The 19,558-nt window shown below is 33.8% G+C and overlaps 1 protein-coding gene across 1 annotated transcript; it reads right to left on the bottom strand.

Annotated features, from left to right (window-relative positions):
• Positions 1-14,950: 14,950 nt before the first annotated feature.
• Positions 14,951-17,443, bottom strand: LOC114713594 (uncharacterized). The gene has a single exon (XM_028898261.1). It carries the CDS (start codon positions 17,441-17,443, stop codon positions 14,951-14,953), a length of 2,493 nt encoding a protein of 830 aa, XP_028754094.1.
• Between the last annotated feature and the right edge of the window lie 2,115 nt (positions 17,444-19,558).

Genomic DNA, 19,558 nt, shown 5'->3' with positions numbered 1-19,558 from the left:
TTAGGCATATCTAACACATAGTAGTTGGTAGGGATTACTAAATCTTTTACTTTCACAAGGATACCCTCTAAGAAGCCATAGAGATACCTCATCATCCTATCAACTAACTAGAGCATTATGGTGGAAGGTTTAAAGCTTTTGATTTATAGTGACTTCTAAATTGACTTAGGCATAATATTAATTGCAACATCCAAATCAAGTAAGACCTAAAGAATAGTTGTCCTACCTACAATACAAGGTATAGTAAAAGAATCAAGGTCCTAACACTTAATAGGAAGTGAGTTAATGAATAAACCCTTAATTTCAAAATTTACTTTAAAGTTAGGACAAGCAGCAATAAATAGATCAAAATTGATATTAGAAGTTGTGGCTTCTCTAATGGTTCTTCTTCTAGGGTTGCCATTATTCTCTCCAACTCTTTTATGCTTCCCATCACCTCTATTTCCACCATATCTAAGTAGGTTACTGTTAGGGCCAAGGTTTGGTGGATTGGGTGGGATGTCAACCATTATTTTGTTATCAACTGATTTACTCTCACTACTAGAAAGACTAGACTTTACTGAAATATTTTTTTCTTCAACTATTACCTTACTTGTCCCCTCAACTCTCTTTTCTTTTTGAATCTTCTTCAAATTATTTTCAATCTTAGGATTATAGGGTACATGTTTGGCTTTTTGAGGCATGCATGCAAGAGAGTAAAACAAATAAAAATAGAAGAAGACAAAGTTGACTTGCAAGCACATAAGATCAAGTAAAAAGGTAAGATGCAACGGATGCAAGTGTGTGGACATATGTATAAGATGTATGGTATGGGTGGTATGTGTGTAAGATATATGGATTTCTTTTTTTAAAAAAATAGTACAGGCTGCTGCATATGTGGTAAAGGGATGCAACACTTTTGACAAATAGGATACGCCGTGGCTAATGGGCTAAGGCGCCACGGCCTCTTTCACAGAAGCAAATTTTTCATGTGCTGAAGACAGACGCTGTGATGGATTGGCAAAAGTGCCATGACGGATTTCATAGAACAGACAACAGTAACAGTAAAAATCCAAAAAAAGTTTTAGATTATGTACCAAATTGAATTTTTCAAGCAACTAAAGTTCCAAACCAATTAAAAAAAGTTCCAAGAAGTTAAATACACTTGAATATGAACACTTTTCTTGCAAAAAAAAAACCCTTGGAGACAAAATTGAAGGTATTGAACCAAAATTTTCTCTATAGACTCTAAAACTTTAAGCTATCAAAATCAATTTTGAGCAAATGAGTTCCAAACCAATTTGTTAATGCTAAAACCTTCAAAACCAATTATAAATGACTTGGAGAAGTGGTGTGTGCATCCAGTTGGGCTCAAACCAAGAAACCAATTGGCACAAGAAAAACTAGCAATACACCAATGGAAAGCAAATACAAAATACAAAGTATGAAACCTATATGCAAGAATGCAACTATGAAAAGCAAGAAAATCAGGATTTTTCTTTGCATTTCTTAAAATTTTGATGTTATAAAAAAACATATTTACGGACAAATATATAACTAAACTACCAAAAAACAATCTAAAAAGGCTCTTCACCCTGGTTAACAATAAGTTGACACAAGTTATCTTAGGAAACTAATTTCTTGGCTCCTCGGCAACAGTGCTTCTTGAAATGACCATTCACTTACTCTTTGGGGTCAAATTCAAAATTAAAACCAAGGATTGTACTATAGGCATAACCTTGAGTCATCTCATTTGTCGGAGCCTTAATTATTGGTCCTAAGTTAACTAAATGCCATAAAAATGTAAATTGACTAGGAAAAAGTTGAGGGTTTTTTTTTTTATTAAGACTATTAATTGAGATGAAATGCAATGTAAATCTACTTTTAAATTTTGGGGAAATAGGATGGAATGGATGGAAATCAAGTTAAAAACAATTGATGAAATCCTTGAAAATAGAATCAATGGCAACCCTTATCAAAATGATATTTGAGTGCAGATTCATTAAGGTTTTGAAATCAACACCCGAAGGTAACCCTTAAGTCCAATGCTTTACTCAATGAAACCTTTATTTTGTGAAGCTTCCTTAATGTGTAATTATGGAATGATTGAAGCAATTTTCTTAACTTGAATTTCATTAATATCAAACCACTCACAACCACTAAGAAAGCAAGATGAGTAATGAAACCAAATAAAGAACATATATATGAAAACATATGCATAGAAGCTCATAAATTCTATAAAAACCAACCCATAATTATAAAGATTAATCCAAACAGAGAAATTTAACTAAATCCCACAAGTTCATCTACATAGAAACAATGCCTAAACTTAGAAATCATAACTACATAGCTCAACATTGGATAAAATGAAGCACTCCCCTTTAAAGCACTTAGACTCATGCCATCTTCTTCCATCTTTAAGGAAGACAACTCTTAGCCACTTCTAGCCATGAAAATAGCTGCACCCAACTGAATCCAAAGACCTTCCAGGGAGATAATGTAGGAAAATAAAAGAAGAGGTGGAATGGTAGAAACTATGATGAAGAGTGAAGATGAGAGAAAAATGAATAGGAGAGGTTGTGAATAAGTAAATATGATTGGGGTTTGATAATGCATCAGTCTTGGGGTGTTATGGTCGGGTCTACGTCAGATTTTAAGTGGGTAAATAGTTTAGAGTCATATCTTGTAAGTAGAACACGATGCTTCATAAGCGTGTTAGGCACCGTTGCGATGGACAAATTCGTCACGGTGAATTTGATAGAACTACTCCTCTACCATTTTGCATTATGTTGTTCTTTGATCTTTGATCTTGGCTCTATTTTTCTTGTGTCCAACAATAAAAATTAATCTAAATGAAGTACTGATTATCTTAGAAATTAAACAATAACAATTAATTACCAACTATAACAATTTTGACCTTAAAAGATATTAACTCTATGCAAAGATATCTAAACCATATTAGACACAAATATGTTCAATTATGCTCATAATAATTCATAACAACCTACAAAATGATATGAAATAATATATAATAAATGGGTTAGATCAGTGTGAATCTCTGGTAGTGATTTACCTTTGTCGCTACTAAAAGTTGCAACCCTTGGCATCGACATTCTTTTGTCATTGCTGAAAGGTGTAACTTTCTACAGTGACTTCTCTTTAGTGCCACCAAAGTTGTGTTTCAGTGGTGATATTACGTCATTGCAGAAAGTTTTTTTTCCATAAATTTTTATCATTTTTATTTTTATAAAAATTAATGATATATTTATGTGATAATTTTATAGTAACGCAATTAACTTTGAATAACTAATGTTTTTTCACACATTATTGTGTTAGAGAGAGAGAGACTTAGGTAAAGATAATGTGGGAGAGGGAAAAAAGTACAAGAAACATGCCAAATTGAAAGAAAAACCATTAGAGCTTGAGACAAAACGGAAAAATAGTGGTATGATTTTCTTTTTATAACAATGGGTATAGTTAAAACTCGTTAGCCCATCTTCAAATGAAAAAAAAAATCATTAAAAATGAGAGACAAAAGAAAGATAATAATTGTAATAATCTTGATAATGTAATTATAAATTAATTAATTCTTTTATTAATTATTGTAGTTTGGTGACCAAGAAAAGATTGTGGCTAGGTGACAATAGTGGTTATTGAGTGTATATATGAGATATCTACTTTAAATCTTGGTTTTGTTGAAAAGAGGAATTTACTACCCTTTTAAGAATTATGTTACAAAATTTCCCTTAAAAATATGAAGATTTAAGTTCAAATCAAATTTTATTTTCTTGCTCCTCCCAATCAATTCATTATGTTTTGACAAAAATAGAGAAAAAGTTCATGGAGTGTGAACCTCAAATCTGTTCTTGGAGTATGAACCTCAACTATGTAACTCCATCTTATGATTCCATCATTCTTCCCACTGTCTTCCCCTCTCTTGTTGGCAGCGTGTGTGCTGTGGATGCATCGATAATGTTGATCTTTGCATTTCTTCCTTTGAGCTTCAACATTTTGTCTTCTTCTTTGCTCTAATTGGTGCCTTGGTAGCTTGGAAAGGATTAAGCTTTATTCTTTTTTCTTCTTCCTTCATTGTCATTGTTAGTAAGGATTTAAGTAAGCTCAAATCTTTTATTTATTTATTTATGCCTAAGTAATAGTGTGTTTCAATTCAGAGAAGTTTTCACTATTCTTCCCTTTGTTTTCATTCTTATTGTTGTAGGGAGTAGATTGGATATAATTTTCTTCATTTCTATTTAATATTTTTCTCTAATGGATATAGATGTGTTGTAACATTCAAAAACTCTAAGCCAAGATTTAGTATTATTTAAGCTTGATTTAGGGGAAGAACCTAAGTGATTAAGTAATGTTTAAGGTTTAGTTAATTATAGGGAGTGTTAGGTCAGATTAGAGAAGCAAAAAGAGGTGAACAACCCCTTCGTAGGTTATTCACTATGGCAAACCTCACTGAGGAGAAAGTGTTGGCTTTGTATTTTCTATGATGGCACATGGTAAGATCTGCCATGATGAGTTTGGTAGAAGCAAGCAAATGACCTTTTTTGTGTTGTTCGCCAAGGTGAACGATCAGTTTTTTATAAATATGAAGGGCATGGACAATTTGCAAAATTGAGTTTTTGAAGGGAGAATCACCCCCTCTGCTAGGGTTTCAACACTTTGAGTTTGGGGAAGTAGTTCTGAAATCTCAAGTAAGTGATTCTAAACTCTTCTCTGTCCTTTTCTCTTGGATTTTTCAAGTTTGAGATAGCTGAATCTTAGGATTTTTCAAATACTTTGAGTTGAGGTTTTGACCAATTACTTTGATTTTAAATGGGTTATATAGGCTAGTCAAGGTGTTTAATTGATTTAATTTTCTTGAATTTGGAGTAGGGTTTATGATTTTTGGAAGGTTTATGAGCGTTAATGACAATGTGATGATTCAAAATGAGTTTTAAAGATTGGGTCATATTGATATAAGTGAGAATTGATGTTTAATTGATTCAGAATGTTGATTTGAATTGATTTTCAAATTTAGGTATTTTTGAAGATAAGCTATAGATTAAAAAATTAGGGCTTTTTAATCAATTGGTATAATTGGAACTCACTTGAGATTTTCTATGAGTTGTTGGACTTTTTTGGGATGGTGTGCTAAGTTTTGGATTAGTCAATTTGAAGTTTAGATGATTTTTGGGTTGAGTTAAGATTTTTAGTCCCTACTTGTCTTAGCTAGCCACTTTATTAGTTAGTAATTAATATGTGATGATTGTGTATTTGTGCAGATTACTTGTGATTGGTGGTATTTTGCATGGGGTATCCTGATTATGGTAATGGATCCTTACTTATGTGAGAGATAATTACTTTCGATTCATTATATATACTAATGTGTTTTTTGAGAGTAGCTTTGTTACTCTAAATCTATGAAAGATATGTTAGCATACACTTAGAATTATGTTGATATAATGGAATTGACTAAGTCTTGTGGAATTGAGTTTCTTATAATGCAATCCTAAGAATTTATGATATTATGTTGTCACTATGGGTTTTGACTTGAAAATAGATGATGTGATTTGTATTTGACCATGTGTTGAATTATTGAGCATGATGTATATGATAGGAATTGGTGAGTAAATTGTGTCTTTTACCGTCATGTGATGAGTGTCTCCATTACTACATAATGGTTGGCTCTTTACTTTCCCTTAGAGTGAGGGAACGGTCTCTTGGTTATAGTTCCCTAGAGTAAGGGACAAGCCTCAGGGTTCTTTTATATCCTCTATAGTGAGGTATCACCTTTTTTGGCTCTTTCTCTTGGAGAAAGAAATAGGGGCCTTTTGGGCTTTTATTCCTCCTATAGTGAGGAAAGGTGGTCATGGAAATTGCATTTGCATAATAGCATTGATTTAAGAACTATGAGTTTGGAGAATTTATATATGAGTTTTAGAATTGTTGTTATCTAAAATATTTATATATATTTATATACTCTTTTATAACTGTTCTATTTGATACCTCATGAGTACGTATTAGTATGTACAATAAGTTAGATTATTAGTCATTAAGACTTATGTCTCACCCTATAGATATTATCATTTTGAGGTGAAAGTTCTAACGTTGTGTTGTTATGGTAGAATTCGGAGGCCTAAGCTTCTATAGTTTATTGTATGCCTCTGTCTTTCTTTTGTATGTGCTGATGAGATGTATGTTGTCATATAGGGCCACACTAATTAATTTGACAGATTATGAGTAGTATTCGGTGACCTAGTTTTGAAGTGGGTTTTGGTTTGCTAATCCTAGGTTTAATGCTTAAAGGGCTGTCTTGAGATGTTTATAAATATGTTAACTGTGTTAATCAAGGGTTCATTTCTTATTACCATGTTAGTGGACTACCCCTTTTTAACGTGGTTGCACATGTTCCATTCATGTGAAAATTTCTTCCTACATGTTTACTTTCAAAACTGAGTTTATTCCTTCTTGCAAACATTAATTTGTTTGAATATTAATAGAAGTTTTTAATATCTATAATAGGCTTTTTAAGTCATTGATAATTTCTTTCCTATCATTGATTTTCTTTAAAATGAGTTGAATAGTTTCTACTATGGTAACTTCTTCCAATGTTTTCCTTTTCTACCGTAGTAGTAATTAAAAAAGCTTTAGAATAAATAAAATCCTTGGTTTTGAGATAGTAACTTTGCATGCATGAGATTATATTGGATTTATTATTTCTTTCCTTTTGTTTTTCCCAGTTTGGCGTTGCCATGGTGGGGGAGTGTTGCAATGAATTTTTATAAATTTTGAGTTTGATGGATTAGATGATGTTTATTTGAATGTGGACGCTGAAACATATATATATGCGTGTGTGTATATATCAGCAATTATTCATGGCTGCTAACTTGTGGCTTATCTATGATTGCTGAGCCAAGTTGAATGCCTATAAGGCATTTGACGAATTGTGTGAATGAAGAATAAGATTTGAAGATTTTGTTTTGTTTAGACATGCATGAGAGAATCACCTTTATTCGGATATGTTTTTAGATTCTCCGCGTGATCATTGGGATATATATGTGTGTGTATGTATACGTATATGATTGCTATGGAGTGAAGCTCTATTTTGTAACCTATTAGGCTGTTGTAGAATTTTTAAAAAGTTCAAGTTACGAGAAAAACTCTTCCAAAATCTCTATAAAAAGCTTAATATTTTGAATACAAGAAATATATTTATACATGAACTAGAAATAATGAATGAACCCGTAAGGTTATTGTAATTATTACGTTAAGCATTTCTTTGTATGTTTTTAAGGTTTTAGGAACGTGAGTCTTCATATTTTATGACGGTTACCCCTAAATTTTCGGGGCATGAAAAAGGGGTTCCCATAAGAATAGATATTATCAGGAAAAAAAAATGCAATCTTCTTTATCACCGATAAGCCTAACCAAACAAGTTTTATATGATAATACAGTGAGGATTACCATTGGTCACCTAGAATGAGATGGAACTAAATGGGGCCTATAGTACTTTCTTTGTCTCTTAATATAAGTCTTAATTTTTTTTTAAAAAAACAAACAAGAAAGTACCAAAATCTATGTGTGGTATATAAACATTAGTTCTTTTAATATGTTTAACCTTTTTTAAATACTACATTGGATCCTTAGTTAGATATAACTAATTTTTACATATAAAAAAGTAATTAAATTAGTCATTTATAACAAATATGTGTTTACTTTTCTAAACTATCATATTTAATTATGTGCATTAGAGATACCTTTAGCACGAACTTTTTTAATATGTATAATCAATAAGGATATTTTGAGAAACAATTTATGAATTTGAAAGACAAAGTGAATTGAGATTTTTATATATAAATTCAAATTTAATCCTCAATTAGCTTTTACATAGGGACAGATGGCAGTAATAATTATACTTCAAAACTTAGGTTATTTAAATAAGGGGCACTTCAGAAAACAAGCGTTAGTTATATCCAAAATTCCGTATTAGGATTTTTACATATTAAGGGACGGAAGAGGTAAAACATTGATGAAGCTCCATCTTCAAGGGACCATTCAAGTTAGTACATAGAACTCTCTTCGTTTCTTTTTATAAACAACAACTGTCATCATCATCTTGTTCCTAAGTATAAACGACATTTGTAAATTGTTTCAAATTTTTGTAGCAAAGTTCCTATTTTGCCCCCATCAATTACTTATTCTAATACCTAATATATTTATGATCTTATTTTTTAAGTTATCATCTCTTTCCATCCACATTCTTTCTCTTTTATAAATGAGAGTGTTTTGGAAAAAGAACTTTTAATTTCTACTTATTTATTATGATTAACTAACTTTTTGATTTACATGATGGAGCTCCATATTACTTATAAAAAAGAACGGAGGGAGTAGCAATGATTGGGTAGTTGGATCTGGTCTGGTTGAACTTATTGCAGTTTCTCATCTCTTCTACTACGAACTCATGCTCTCAGCAATATAAATTTGTTTTCACTATTTTATGTAGACCAAAAGTAACCGTTAAAAGGAAAATATATTGTTAAATAAGTGAAAAAAGTTTGGAGTAAGATTTTTCAAAGAGAAAAATACTTATGCTCAAGTTACTTATATCTATTATATTAAGTTCTTTAATAATAGATAGTCATGTGTCATGACTTTTTTTATGTGAATTCATGATTAAATGCTAATATTTCAAAAATAATATATATGATCATATGTGATTGAAGAACTTCAAATAATAAATATACGAAACTTGATGTAAGTATTATCATTTTAAATAAATGAATTAATTAAGTTTAGTTGTAAATGATCAACTTTTTACTAACCACGCCGATCTTTGCTTTCATTTTAAACAAAAAATTCTCATCATATCAGAAGTTACAGTAATTTGTAGTCACAAAAACAATAAAACAAATTAAGATCTTTTCTTGCTGCCATTCAAGATGCACCACTCATCTCATTTTAATTCACTATTCAGCGAAGACTTGGAGGTTGCCTTGAATACAATATAATGCATTAATGACTTGAGTTTTAAATTGTTATAGATTTCTATAAGAAAACTGTCTATAATTACTCAAGAGAAAACTTTTTATCCTATTTAAAGATCACTTTATTAAACTTTTAGGATGAATGTATTATTTTACTCTTCATATATTATTATATAGACTGTTATTGTTTTGGAAAGGTTATATTTTAATAGGAGTAAATTTAAAAAGTTGTTAAATTTTAAGATAGAGTTAATAAAGTCTAAAAACTTTTTTTTAACATAAAGTTCTTTTGTTTGTTCTAGTAAAAAAAAATAGAAGTGACTAAAAAATAGGATATAAGAAGTATTTGTTTAATTAGAATAGGATTTCATGATAATAAATGCATGCAGGAGTATTGTATACTGGTCAGTAGTAATATACGACTCCTTCCCTTCATTTTATAAAAATAACTGCCAAAATCATGTTGTTCAAAATGTTAATTAAATTTAGTTAAAAATAATAAATATGTAATATATATTTTCCAACCACATACGTACTTATTAAAAGAGTATATGAGAAATAATGAATGAAAATTTGTTATAAAGAAATAATAAATGGCCTATATTTAATGGAGTAATAATGAAAAGACAAATTAAAATTCCAGATAAAAAGAATTTATTTTTTATATTTAGATATTGTTTCTTGTAAAAAGAAAGGGGGAGGAGTAATATATGGGTGTGTATGATGCAAGCAGTGATGATGATGATTTTACTAAAGTGATGCAAGTGATGATCACATCATTTCGGAGACAAAATAAATGCATGTAATTAAAAGTTGCAACCACTCAATCAAAGAAATGTCATTTGGAACCTCTCTTCTTTTCTTCCCATCATCTTCCCTCCTCTTTGTTTTTTAACCATTAGATTAATATATTTTAAATTTTTATAATTTAATATTTTAGTAATAGTTTTAAAAAGATTTAAATGTGAACCGTTAAATATTAATCTAACGATTAAAAAAAAAAAGAGAATGGGAAGAGAAGATGAGGGTTCCGAGCTGAAAAAAAGAGGATGGAAAAAGAAGAAGAGAGGTTTCGAATCAAAAGAAACGAGGCGTGGTTGAGTGGATCTTAAATGAGGAACAGCCTTATAATTCCATTCTATCCTCTTGATCAGATTCATTTAGTAAAGAGCATTTAAAAGAATGGAAACTTTTCTTTTTAATTTATGTGCATGTCACTCTGCCATTGTTTGATGTGTGTGTAAGCATGAAATCACATGAAACTAATTCGCAATTCTTCAATTTGCTTTAATAATTTCACCCTCATATTTGTTGGACCAACAATATTGCTCCCAGCCATCTCATCTAACAGCGATAAAGGGTGGACGTATGTTGCCAAATCAGATTTTTGCCGCCGGTCATCTCATAAAAAAATAACGGAGTTCATCAAGACTTCAAGAGGTATCATAGCGAGAACGAATGCCCTTCACATGGAATTAATTAAAGGAAAATACTTAGCACAAGGTGCTTATTGTAACACCTATCCCTTATATACTAGTAGAATTATTCTATTTAATCATGATCCATTAAAAGCCAGGTTTCATCCTGGGAATTATATATATATAATTTTTATTTCCATTCGGCCCTCCGAATCCTGAATTAAGTCAACTATAGCCAATAGGGTTTAACATTTGACACCCTGGCCATTGGCTCACACGACGAGATACATAATTAGATACACATAAATTTTAGGCCAAATAATAATTATATCAAAAAAAATTTGACTATTTCCCTCAATAGCAGTCATTATGATCTATCTGCCCTTAGTCATCTCCTTATGGAGGAATATTTACATACCACAATAGATATACAACATATATCTTTACTCCAAAATAAGATGCATTTTAAGCAAAATATATATGTCCAAATGATCGCCAGCTTCTTGCACCTTTAAACTCCACCGATCACTACTCCCTTGCCCTTAGAAGTACTTGCTCTTGCTGTATTACATGGAAAAAGGGGTGAGATTCTAAAGAATCCCAGTAGTAACAAATTTCCCTCACGTAATCATACAAGATCACAAACACATGCTACACAGGCCAAAGAGAACAACACCTTGCATCCAAGTATAATCAATGATGCATATACACCATACACCCATATAGCTAATCGCTATCTATCGCGCCCACATTCCAAAATAAATGGAAACCAGCGCATATTGTCATGAAAAATATTATTATGCAAAGGCAACTTACATGTTCTCATGCACAATCAGCATAAAGGCACATCCAAGCATGTGGCAATCAATGCACAATCACATTAAAGGAAAAGAGTTACTACCTTTTGCTTTTTCTTCCGTACTAACTTCCCCTTGCTTCTTCCTTGGCTCACTTCTTAATGGACTTGAACAAATATCAAATCCTATAAATTATATAGGCAAGGATAGATTAATATATATATATATATATAGGTATAAGTATTTAAGTACTCTCCCATTTCCCTCATGCTTCCCACGGTCATACTTCCAAAAGTCACACACACGCATATATATATATATATATATATATATAACAATTATACTCCACAAATATCTTTTCAGATATTTCTCCCACAATTCCAGCTTCATATGCGTCATTCTATTTCCCATTTTAAGGTCCAAAAATCTTGATTCAGTCCTCTCAAATCAGTATTCAAATTCTACATTAATCTCAACAACCTTGCTAAGCTGTAAACTTTTTCAGATTTCGATATCTATCTTCACACTTTAATCAATTTCGGACAGCACCCCATGCTTCCAAAAATATTTTAATATGTCTACACTGAGGTTTAATCATCTCTCTTCCCTTCCTATTTTTCACGCCACAGTCATAAGCAATTCTGGAAAAAATTTCCAGATTCTAAACATACTCCCAATTTGGAACAGCACTCTTTACTTTAGTTCTAAAAATTCTCCAGCTTTAAAACTATTTTCTTACTTTCACAATAGAGCTTTTAAACCTGATCCAACAACTCAATATGCCAATAATAGCTGCAGAGCATCAACCCGTAATGATAACTTCAATTTTCCAGCTTGAGATATTGCCACTAAAATTCCAGATTTGACACGGACGACACCCACACACATACGGGTGTGTGTATATATATATATATTACATCTACACCTCCAAGGTTCTCAAACTACCACCGAACAAACTGAACGTCCCTGTTGCGGTAACTAAAACCAGAGTAATCAACTATACAAGCAAGTGTAAAAATTCCAACCACAAACTCTATCCTCACCATTAAGCACGATTTTTATGGCTTAGCTCTCACGCTCTTCACTTAGCTCTCATGCTCTTCACTTTCTCTCTCAAAAACCAGATTTCATTTCATCATCGTCTTGCAACACATGACCAAATAACAGAAAACAAAGATGGAAGAAGATTCAGGAGACTCACCTGGTTTGATTTCCACTTCTAGATGAACCGATTGTCTCCTTCAATCACCTCCTCTTCTTCCTCGTTCTTCCCCTAGTCCACCGTCTCACTCTTGCTCTGTTTCAGTCGTGCAGCAGGGGAAAATAAGAAGGGAGAAGATATTAGGGTAGAATAAGTCGGTAAGGGTGTGTGAAATAACTATTATACCCTTTGGTCTTCATTTTCCCTTCAATTTGATCCTTCTCTATTTTTCCAGGATAATCAGATAATTCCAGAAATCAAACCTGGATATTTTATATGGATTTTCTTCTTCCATTAGCTTCTTTAGTCCATGAAATAATATTCCTAAAAATCTCAGCTCAAAAATTATCCTCTAACTATTTTTCCTTGAATTTCCAAGAAATAGGTCCTAAATTCCTGAAATTAACTTTATAATTATTTAGACCATATTTTAAAGGTCTTAATTTCAACAATTTCTCTAAAAATTTCTCCTTCATCATGCTTTACTCAAATCCATAAAATTTGGGATATTACAATTCTCCCCTCGTAAAATAAATTTCGTCCTCGAAATTTAAAACGTACCTTGAAGCATAAAATCTGGGTATTGTTTCTTCATGCCTTCCTCTAATTCCCAAGTTGCTTCTCTAGGAGTTAATCCCTTCCAAACCACTTTCACATATGGTATACTTCTGTGCCTGAGTTGTTTTTCCTGACGATCAATTATTCGTTCTGGCTCTACTTCAAAGGTTAGATTATCCTGTATACTCATCTCTTCGTGTTCAATTATATGTTCAGGGTCTGGTTGATACTTCTTCAACTGAGAGACATGAAAGACATTATGTAACTTACTTAATTGCGAAGGCAAAGCTATTTGATATGCCACTGGTCCAACTTTACCAAGAATCTCAAATGGACCAATGTATTTTGGGCTCAGTTTCTTCGTCTTCATTCCTCGCCCAATACCCGTGGTCGGTGAAATTTTGAGGAATACATGATCTCCGACTTCAAATTCTAATGGTCTCCTTCTCTTATCAGCATAGCTCTTTTGTCTGCTTTGAGCAGAAAGCAGTCTTTTTCTAATAATTTTGATCTGCTCTGTGGTTTGATCAACTAATTCTGGACCATACAACCTTCTCTCCCTTAGCTCAGTCCAGCACAATGGAGATCGACACCTCCTTCCATACAGTGCTTCATATGGCGCCATCTGAATACTCGCGTGATAGCTATTATTATATGCAAACTCAGCGAATGGCAAGATATAATCCCAGTTTTTCTTAAAATCCAAAACACAAGCTCTCAACATATCTTCAAGTGTTTGGATAGTTCTTTCTGTTTGACCATCAGTTTGAGGGTGATAAGCTGTGCTAAATTTCAGTTGAGTGCCCATAGCTTCATGAAGAGATCGCCAAAACTTTGAAGTAAATCGTGGATCCCTATCTGATACAATGCTAATTGGTACACCATGGAGTTTGACTATCTCTTTAATATATACATGTACCAGCTTCTCCAAGGTATAATTAGCTTTAATTGCAAGAAAATGAGCTGATTTTGTTAAACGATCAACTATCACCCAAATGGTGTCATACCCAGCTGCTGTTCTTGGCAAACCTCCAACAAAGTCCATCGTCACACTTTCCCATTTCCATTCTAGAATCTTTAGTGGTTGTAAAGGTCCTGGAGGTTTCTGATGCTCTATCTTAATCTTTTGGCATGTGAGGCAGCGAGCTACATACTTTGTGACATCACTTTTCATTCTTGGCCACCAATATAATGACTTCAAATTGTGATACATCTTTGTCATGCCCGGATGAAGGGTATATCTACTTTTATGTGCCTCATCAAGAATTCTCCGTCTAAGTTTAGCCTTCAGTGGAATATAAACTCTTTTCTTGTATCTAACCAGCCCACTAGGCGAAAAATCATAATCTTGTGTCTCTCCTTTTTCAATTTTAATCTTGATTGATCTCCTCAAGTCATCTTGTTCCTGAGCTGCTTCTATTTCATCTCTCAAGTCACTTTCCACTTGAGTGGCACCATAACCTGCTAATATCATCTGATTGGACAAATTAAAATCTCTAAATTTCTCCAATAATTCTTGTTCCTCAATCATTAGAGCTGCCACTTGCACTGTTTTTCTACTCAGGGCATCAGCGACAACGTTTGCTTTGCCCGGATGGTATTTGATTTCATAATCATAATCTTTCAATAGTTCCATCCACCTTCTCTGCCTCATGTTCAATTCTTTTTGATCTTGTAAATACTTGAGGCTCTTGTGGTCACAGTATAATTCTATAGTTGCTCCATAGAGATAATGTCTCCATATCTTGAGAGCAAACACTATTGCTGCTAGCTCTAGATCATGTGTAGGATAATTCTCTTCATGAGGTTTAAGTTGTCGAGAGGCATATGCTACCACTCTGCCTTGTTGCATCAAGACACATCCCAAACCATGTTTACTTGCATCACTATAGACTACATAGGTCTGTTTGGGATCAGGAATAATCAGGACTGGAGTGGACGTGAGTCTTTTCTTTAACTCTTCAAAACTGGCCTCACACTTATCATCCCATACAAAGGGTTGGTTCTTTCTAGTGAGCTTAGTCAGCGGTAAAGCAATCCTGGAGAAATTCTGGATAAATTTCTATAGTAACCAGCTAAACCCAGAAAACTTCTTATTTCTGTAACCATTTCAGGCTTTTTCCATTTCAGCACTGCTTCCACTTTACTAGGATCTACTGCAACCCCATCACATGAGATAACATGGCCTAAGAATTTAACTTCTGTAAGCCAAAATTCACATTTACTGAGCTTAGCATATAACTGCTTCTTCTTAAGAATTTCTAAGACAATTCTCAAATGTTCCTCATGTTCTTTTCTATTCTTGGAGTATATCAAAATGTCATCAATGAACACCACCACAAATTGATCCAAATACTGTCGAAAGATTCGGTTCATGTAATCCATGAATACTGCCGGTGCATTAGTCAGTCCAAATGGCATCACCAAGAACTCGTAATGCCCATACCGAGTTCTAAAAGCAGTTTTTGGTATATCTTCTGCTTTCACCCGTAACTGATGATAACCCGATCTAAGATCAATTTTGGAGAATACACAAGAACCTGCCAACTGGTCAAGTAAGTCATCTATTCGAGGAAGTGGGTACTTATTCTTGATAGTCACCCTATTTAATTCCCTGTAATCAATGCATAATCGGAGGCTTCCATCTTTCTTCTTTACAAATAACACCGGAGCACCCCATGGCGAAACACTGGGTCGTATAAACCCTTTTTCTAGTAACTCCTCTATTTGTTTCTTCAATTCTACCATTTCATTAGGAGCCATACGGTACGGGGCTTTTGAAATTGGTCCTGCTCCAGGTATTATATCAATTGCAAATTCCACTTCTCTTTCAGGGGGTAACCCACTTATGTCATCAGGAAATACTTCAGGAAATTCCCTAACCACTGGTATCTCATCTAAATTTACTGTTGCTTCTGCTTGCAGTGAAAAGAAAACCATGTACCCTTGACATCCTTTCTGTAACCACTTTTCTGCTTGAGTTATAGAGATGAAGTTTAACTCAGGCTCTATTTCATTAATCTTTTGGGAATTAGGAAACACAAGCCTTTTATTTCCACAGTCAATCAATGCATTATTAGCTGATAGCCAGTTGAGACCTATAACTATATCCATATTTTGGAACGACATACAGATAAGGTCTATGACTGTATCATTTTGCTCATACTGAATTAAACAATTTAAACAAACACTAGCAGTAATAACTTTAGCACCTGTGGGCGTTGACACAACCAAGTCATAAGGCAATTTATCAACCTTTAACCCTAGTCGTCTAGCACATTCATAAGCAATAAAAGAATGACTAGCACCAGAGTCAAACAATGCTTGCACTAAATTGCCATTAAGTCGGATTGTACCTTGGATCATATTTGGAGACTTGCGAGCATCCTCATGAGTCATAGCAAAGACTTTACCTTGATTCCTGGGCCTGAACTCCTCCATTTTTTGCCCACATTCTCGAGCAAAGTGACCAGGCTTTCCACATCTATAACAAACATTGGGCCCAAACCAACATGGCCTGTTCCCATGGTTTCTGCCGCAGTAAGGGCATTCTTTCACTTCTGCAACTCTTTGGGATCCTGGCTTCTTTGGTTGATTCATTCTTTTTGCATTTCTCCTATCCCAAGGAGTCGGATTACTTCTTTTCCTTGATGGTCCTTCAGAAGCTTCTGGCTTACTATAGCCTTTGATCACATTTTGAGGTTGCAGGTTACTTTCAGTGATTCTGCATACCTCCACTGCTGTATCAAAATGAGCCAGCTGCATGGGAGCTAGCTTTTCTCTCAAAATAGGCTTCAATCCACGAATCAATTTCCCAGTACTCCAACGTTCATTATTTCGCTCTTGTAGTTGTGTGGAATACCGGGACAATCGGATGAACTTAGCTAGATAATCATCAAATGATTCATTTTCAGCCTGTGCCAGTGTCAGGAACTCAGCTTCTTTGCCATCTCTAATTGACTGAGGGAAATACTTCTCATTAAATTTCTCTTTAAACACTTCCCATGTAAGTGGAACGTTCCTAGCTTGCAAAAGCAGTTCGGTGTTTTTCCACCATCTATCTGCATCACCTTCCAGCTTATATATCGCCATTTGAGCTTTTCTTTCAGTAGAACACTCCATGACCCTGAAAATCTTCTCCAATTTCATTACCCAATCCTCAGCTGCTTGTACATCAAATTTGCCCATAAATGATGGCGGTTGATGCTTACAGAACTTGGAAATCCAATATTGTAGACTTTCTTGCTCTGCAATTGGTCTTTCAGAAGCCACTTCAGGGACCAGCTGTGGGTCTTGTCGTGGTTGTAATTCGGGTTGTTGTTGTAAGCCTCCAATAGGAATATCATTCCTATTCTTTTCTTCTCTTTCTTGGTCCTGTCTAGCTTGATTCTCTCTAATTTCATTTATCATTTGCTGTTGTTCATTAAGTCTGTCCAATATTTGCTGTAGAGGGTCAGGTGGGGGTCTGTTTTCATCAACTCGACCTCCACTTCTGCCTCCTCTGAGTATAACCATCTTTTACAGATCATGAAATAAATCATAATCAATAATAATAGTAACACTAAATTTCTAATTTAAAATCACAAGCAGACAGTTGTAAAATAATGGTAGGAATCAAATTGCTAACACCACAATATATGCACCTTTGTTACAATTAACCAAAACAAAATTATGTATCTCAAGCGAGCAGAGCATTTTGACCTCTTGCCAGAACCTCCGCTCTGATACCAAAAATGTAACACCTATCCCTTATATACTAGTAGAATTATTCTATTTAATCATGATCCATTAAAAGCCAGGTTTCATCCTGGGAATTATATATATATAATTTTTATTTCCATTCGGCCCTCCGAATCCTGAATTAAGTCAACTATAGCCAATAGGGTTTAACATTTGACACCCTGGCCATTGGCTCACACGACGAGATACATAATTAGATACACATAAATTTTAGGCCAAATAATAATTATATCAAAAAAATTTGACTATTTCCCTCAATAGCAGTCATTATGATCTATCTGCCCTTAGTCATCTCCTTATGGAGGAATATTTACATACCACAATAGATATACAACATATATCTTTACTCCAAAATAAGATGCATTTTAAGCAAAATATATATGTCCAAATGATCGCCAGCTTCTTGCACCTTTAAACTCCACCGATCACTACTCCCTTGCCCTTAGAAGTACTTGCTCTTGCTGTATTACATGGAAAAAGGGGTGAGATTCTAAAGAATCCCAGTAGTAACAAATTTCCCTCACGTAATCATACAAGATCACAAACACATGCTACACAGGCCAAAGAGAACAACACCTTGCATCCAAGTATAATCAATGATGCATATACACCATACACCCATATAGCTAATCGCTATCTATCGCGCCCACATTCCAAAATAAATGGAAACCAGCGCATATTGTCATGAAAAATATTATTATGCAAAGGCAACTTACATGTTCTCATGCACAATCAGCATAAAGGCACATCCAAGCATGTGGCAATCAATGCACAATCACATTAAAGGAAAAGAGTTACTACCTTTTGCTTTTTCTTCCGTACTAACTTCCCCTTGCTTCTTCCTTGGCTCCCTTCTTAATGGACTTGAACAAATATCAAATCCTATAAATTATATAGGCAAGGATAGATTAATATATATATATATAGGTATAAGTATTTAAGTACTCTCCCATTTCCCTCATGCTTCCCACGGTCATACTTCCAAAAGTCACACACACGCATATATATATATATATATAACAATTATACTCCACAAACTTATAAACAATTAGCATACATTAATCTTTTCGGATATTTCTCCCACAATTCCAGCTTCATATGCGTCATTCTATTTCCCATTTTAAGGTCCAAAAATCTTGATTCAGTCCTCTCAAATCAGTATTCAAATTCTACATTAATCTCAACAACCTTGCTAAGCTGTAAACTTTTTCAGATTTCGATATCTATCTTCACACTTTAATCAATTTCGGACAGCACCCCATGCTTCCAAAAATATTTTAATATGTCTACACTGAGGTTTAATCATCTCTCTTCCCTTCCTATTTTTCACGCCACAGTCATAAGCAATTCTGGAAAAAATTTCCAGATTCTAAACATACTCCCAATTTGGAACAGCACTCTTTACTTTAGTTCTAAAAATTCTCCAGCTTTAAAACTATTTTCTTACTTTCACAATAGAGCTTTTAAACCTGATCCAACAACTCAATATGCCAATAATAGCTGCAGAGCATCAACCCGTAATGATAACTTCAATTTTCCAGCTTGAGATATTGCCACTAAAATTCCAGATTTGACACGGACGACACCCACACACATACGGGTGTGTGTGTATATATATATATATTACATCTACACCTCCAAGGTTCTCAAACTACCACCGAACAAACTGAACGTCCCTGTTGCGGTAACTAAAACCAGAGTAATCAACTATACAAGCAAGTGTAAAAATTCCAACCACAAACTCTATCCTCACCATTAAGCACGATTTTTATGGCTTAGCTCTCACGCTCTTCACTTAGCTCTCATGCTCTTCACTTTCTCTCTCAAAAACCAGATTTCATTTCATCATCGTCTTGCAACACATGACCAAATAACAGAAAACAAAGATGG

The sequence above is a fragment of the Neltuma alba genome, unplaced genomic scaffold (genome assembly GCF_004799145.2).
Source record: "Neltuma alba isolate B1F8T4 unplaced genomic scaffold, ASM479914v2 tig00011439_pilon, whole genome shotgun sequence".
Taxonomy (NCBI): Eukaryota; Viridiplantae; Streptophyta; class Magnoliopsida; order Fabales; family Fabaceae; genus Neltuma; species Neltuma alba.
Note: the sequence above shows the minus strand (reverse complement) of the source record. Positions and strands in the feature narration are given on the sequence as shown.

What these genes read in the sequence shown, in the direction of transcription:
- LOC114713594 (XM_028898261.1), bottom strand. Translation starts at nt 17,443, where the DNA reads ATGGTTATACTCAGAGGAGGCAGAAGTGGAGGTCGAGTTGATGAAAAC.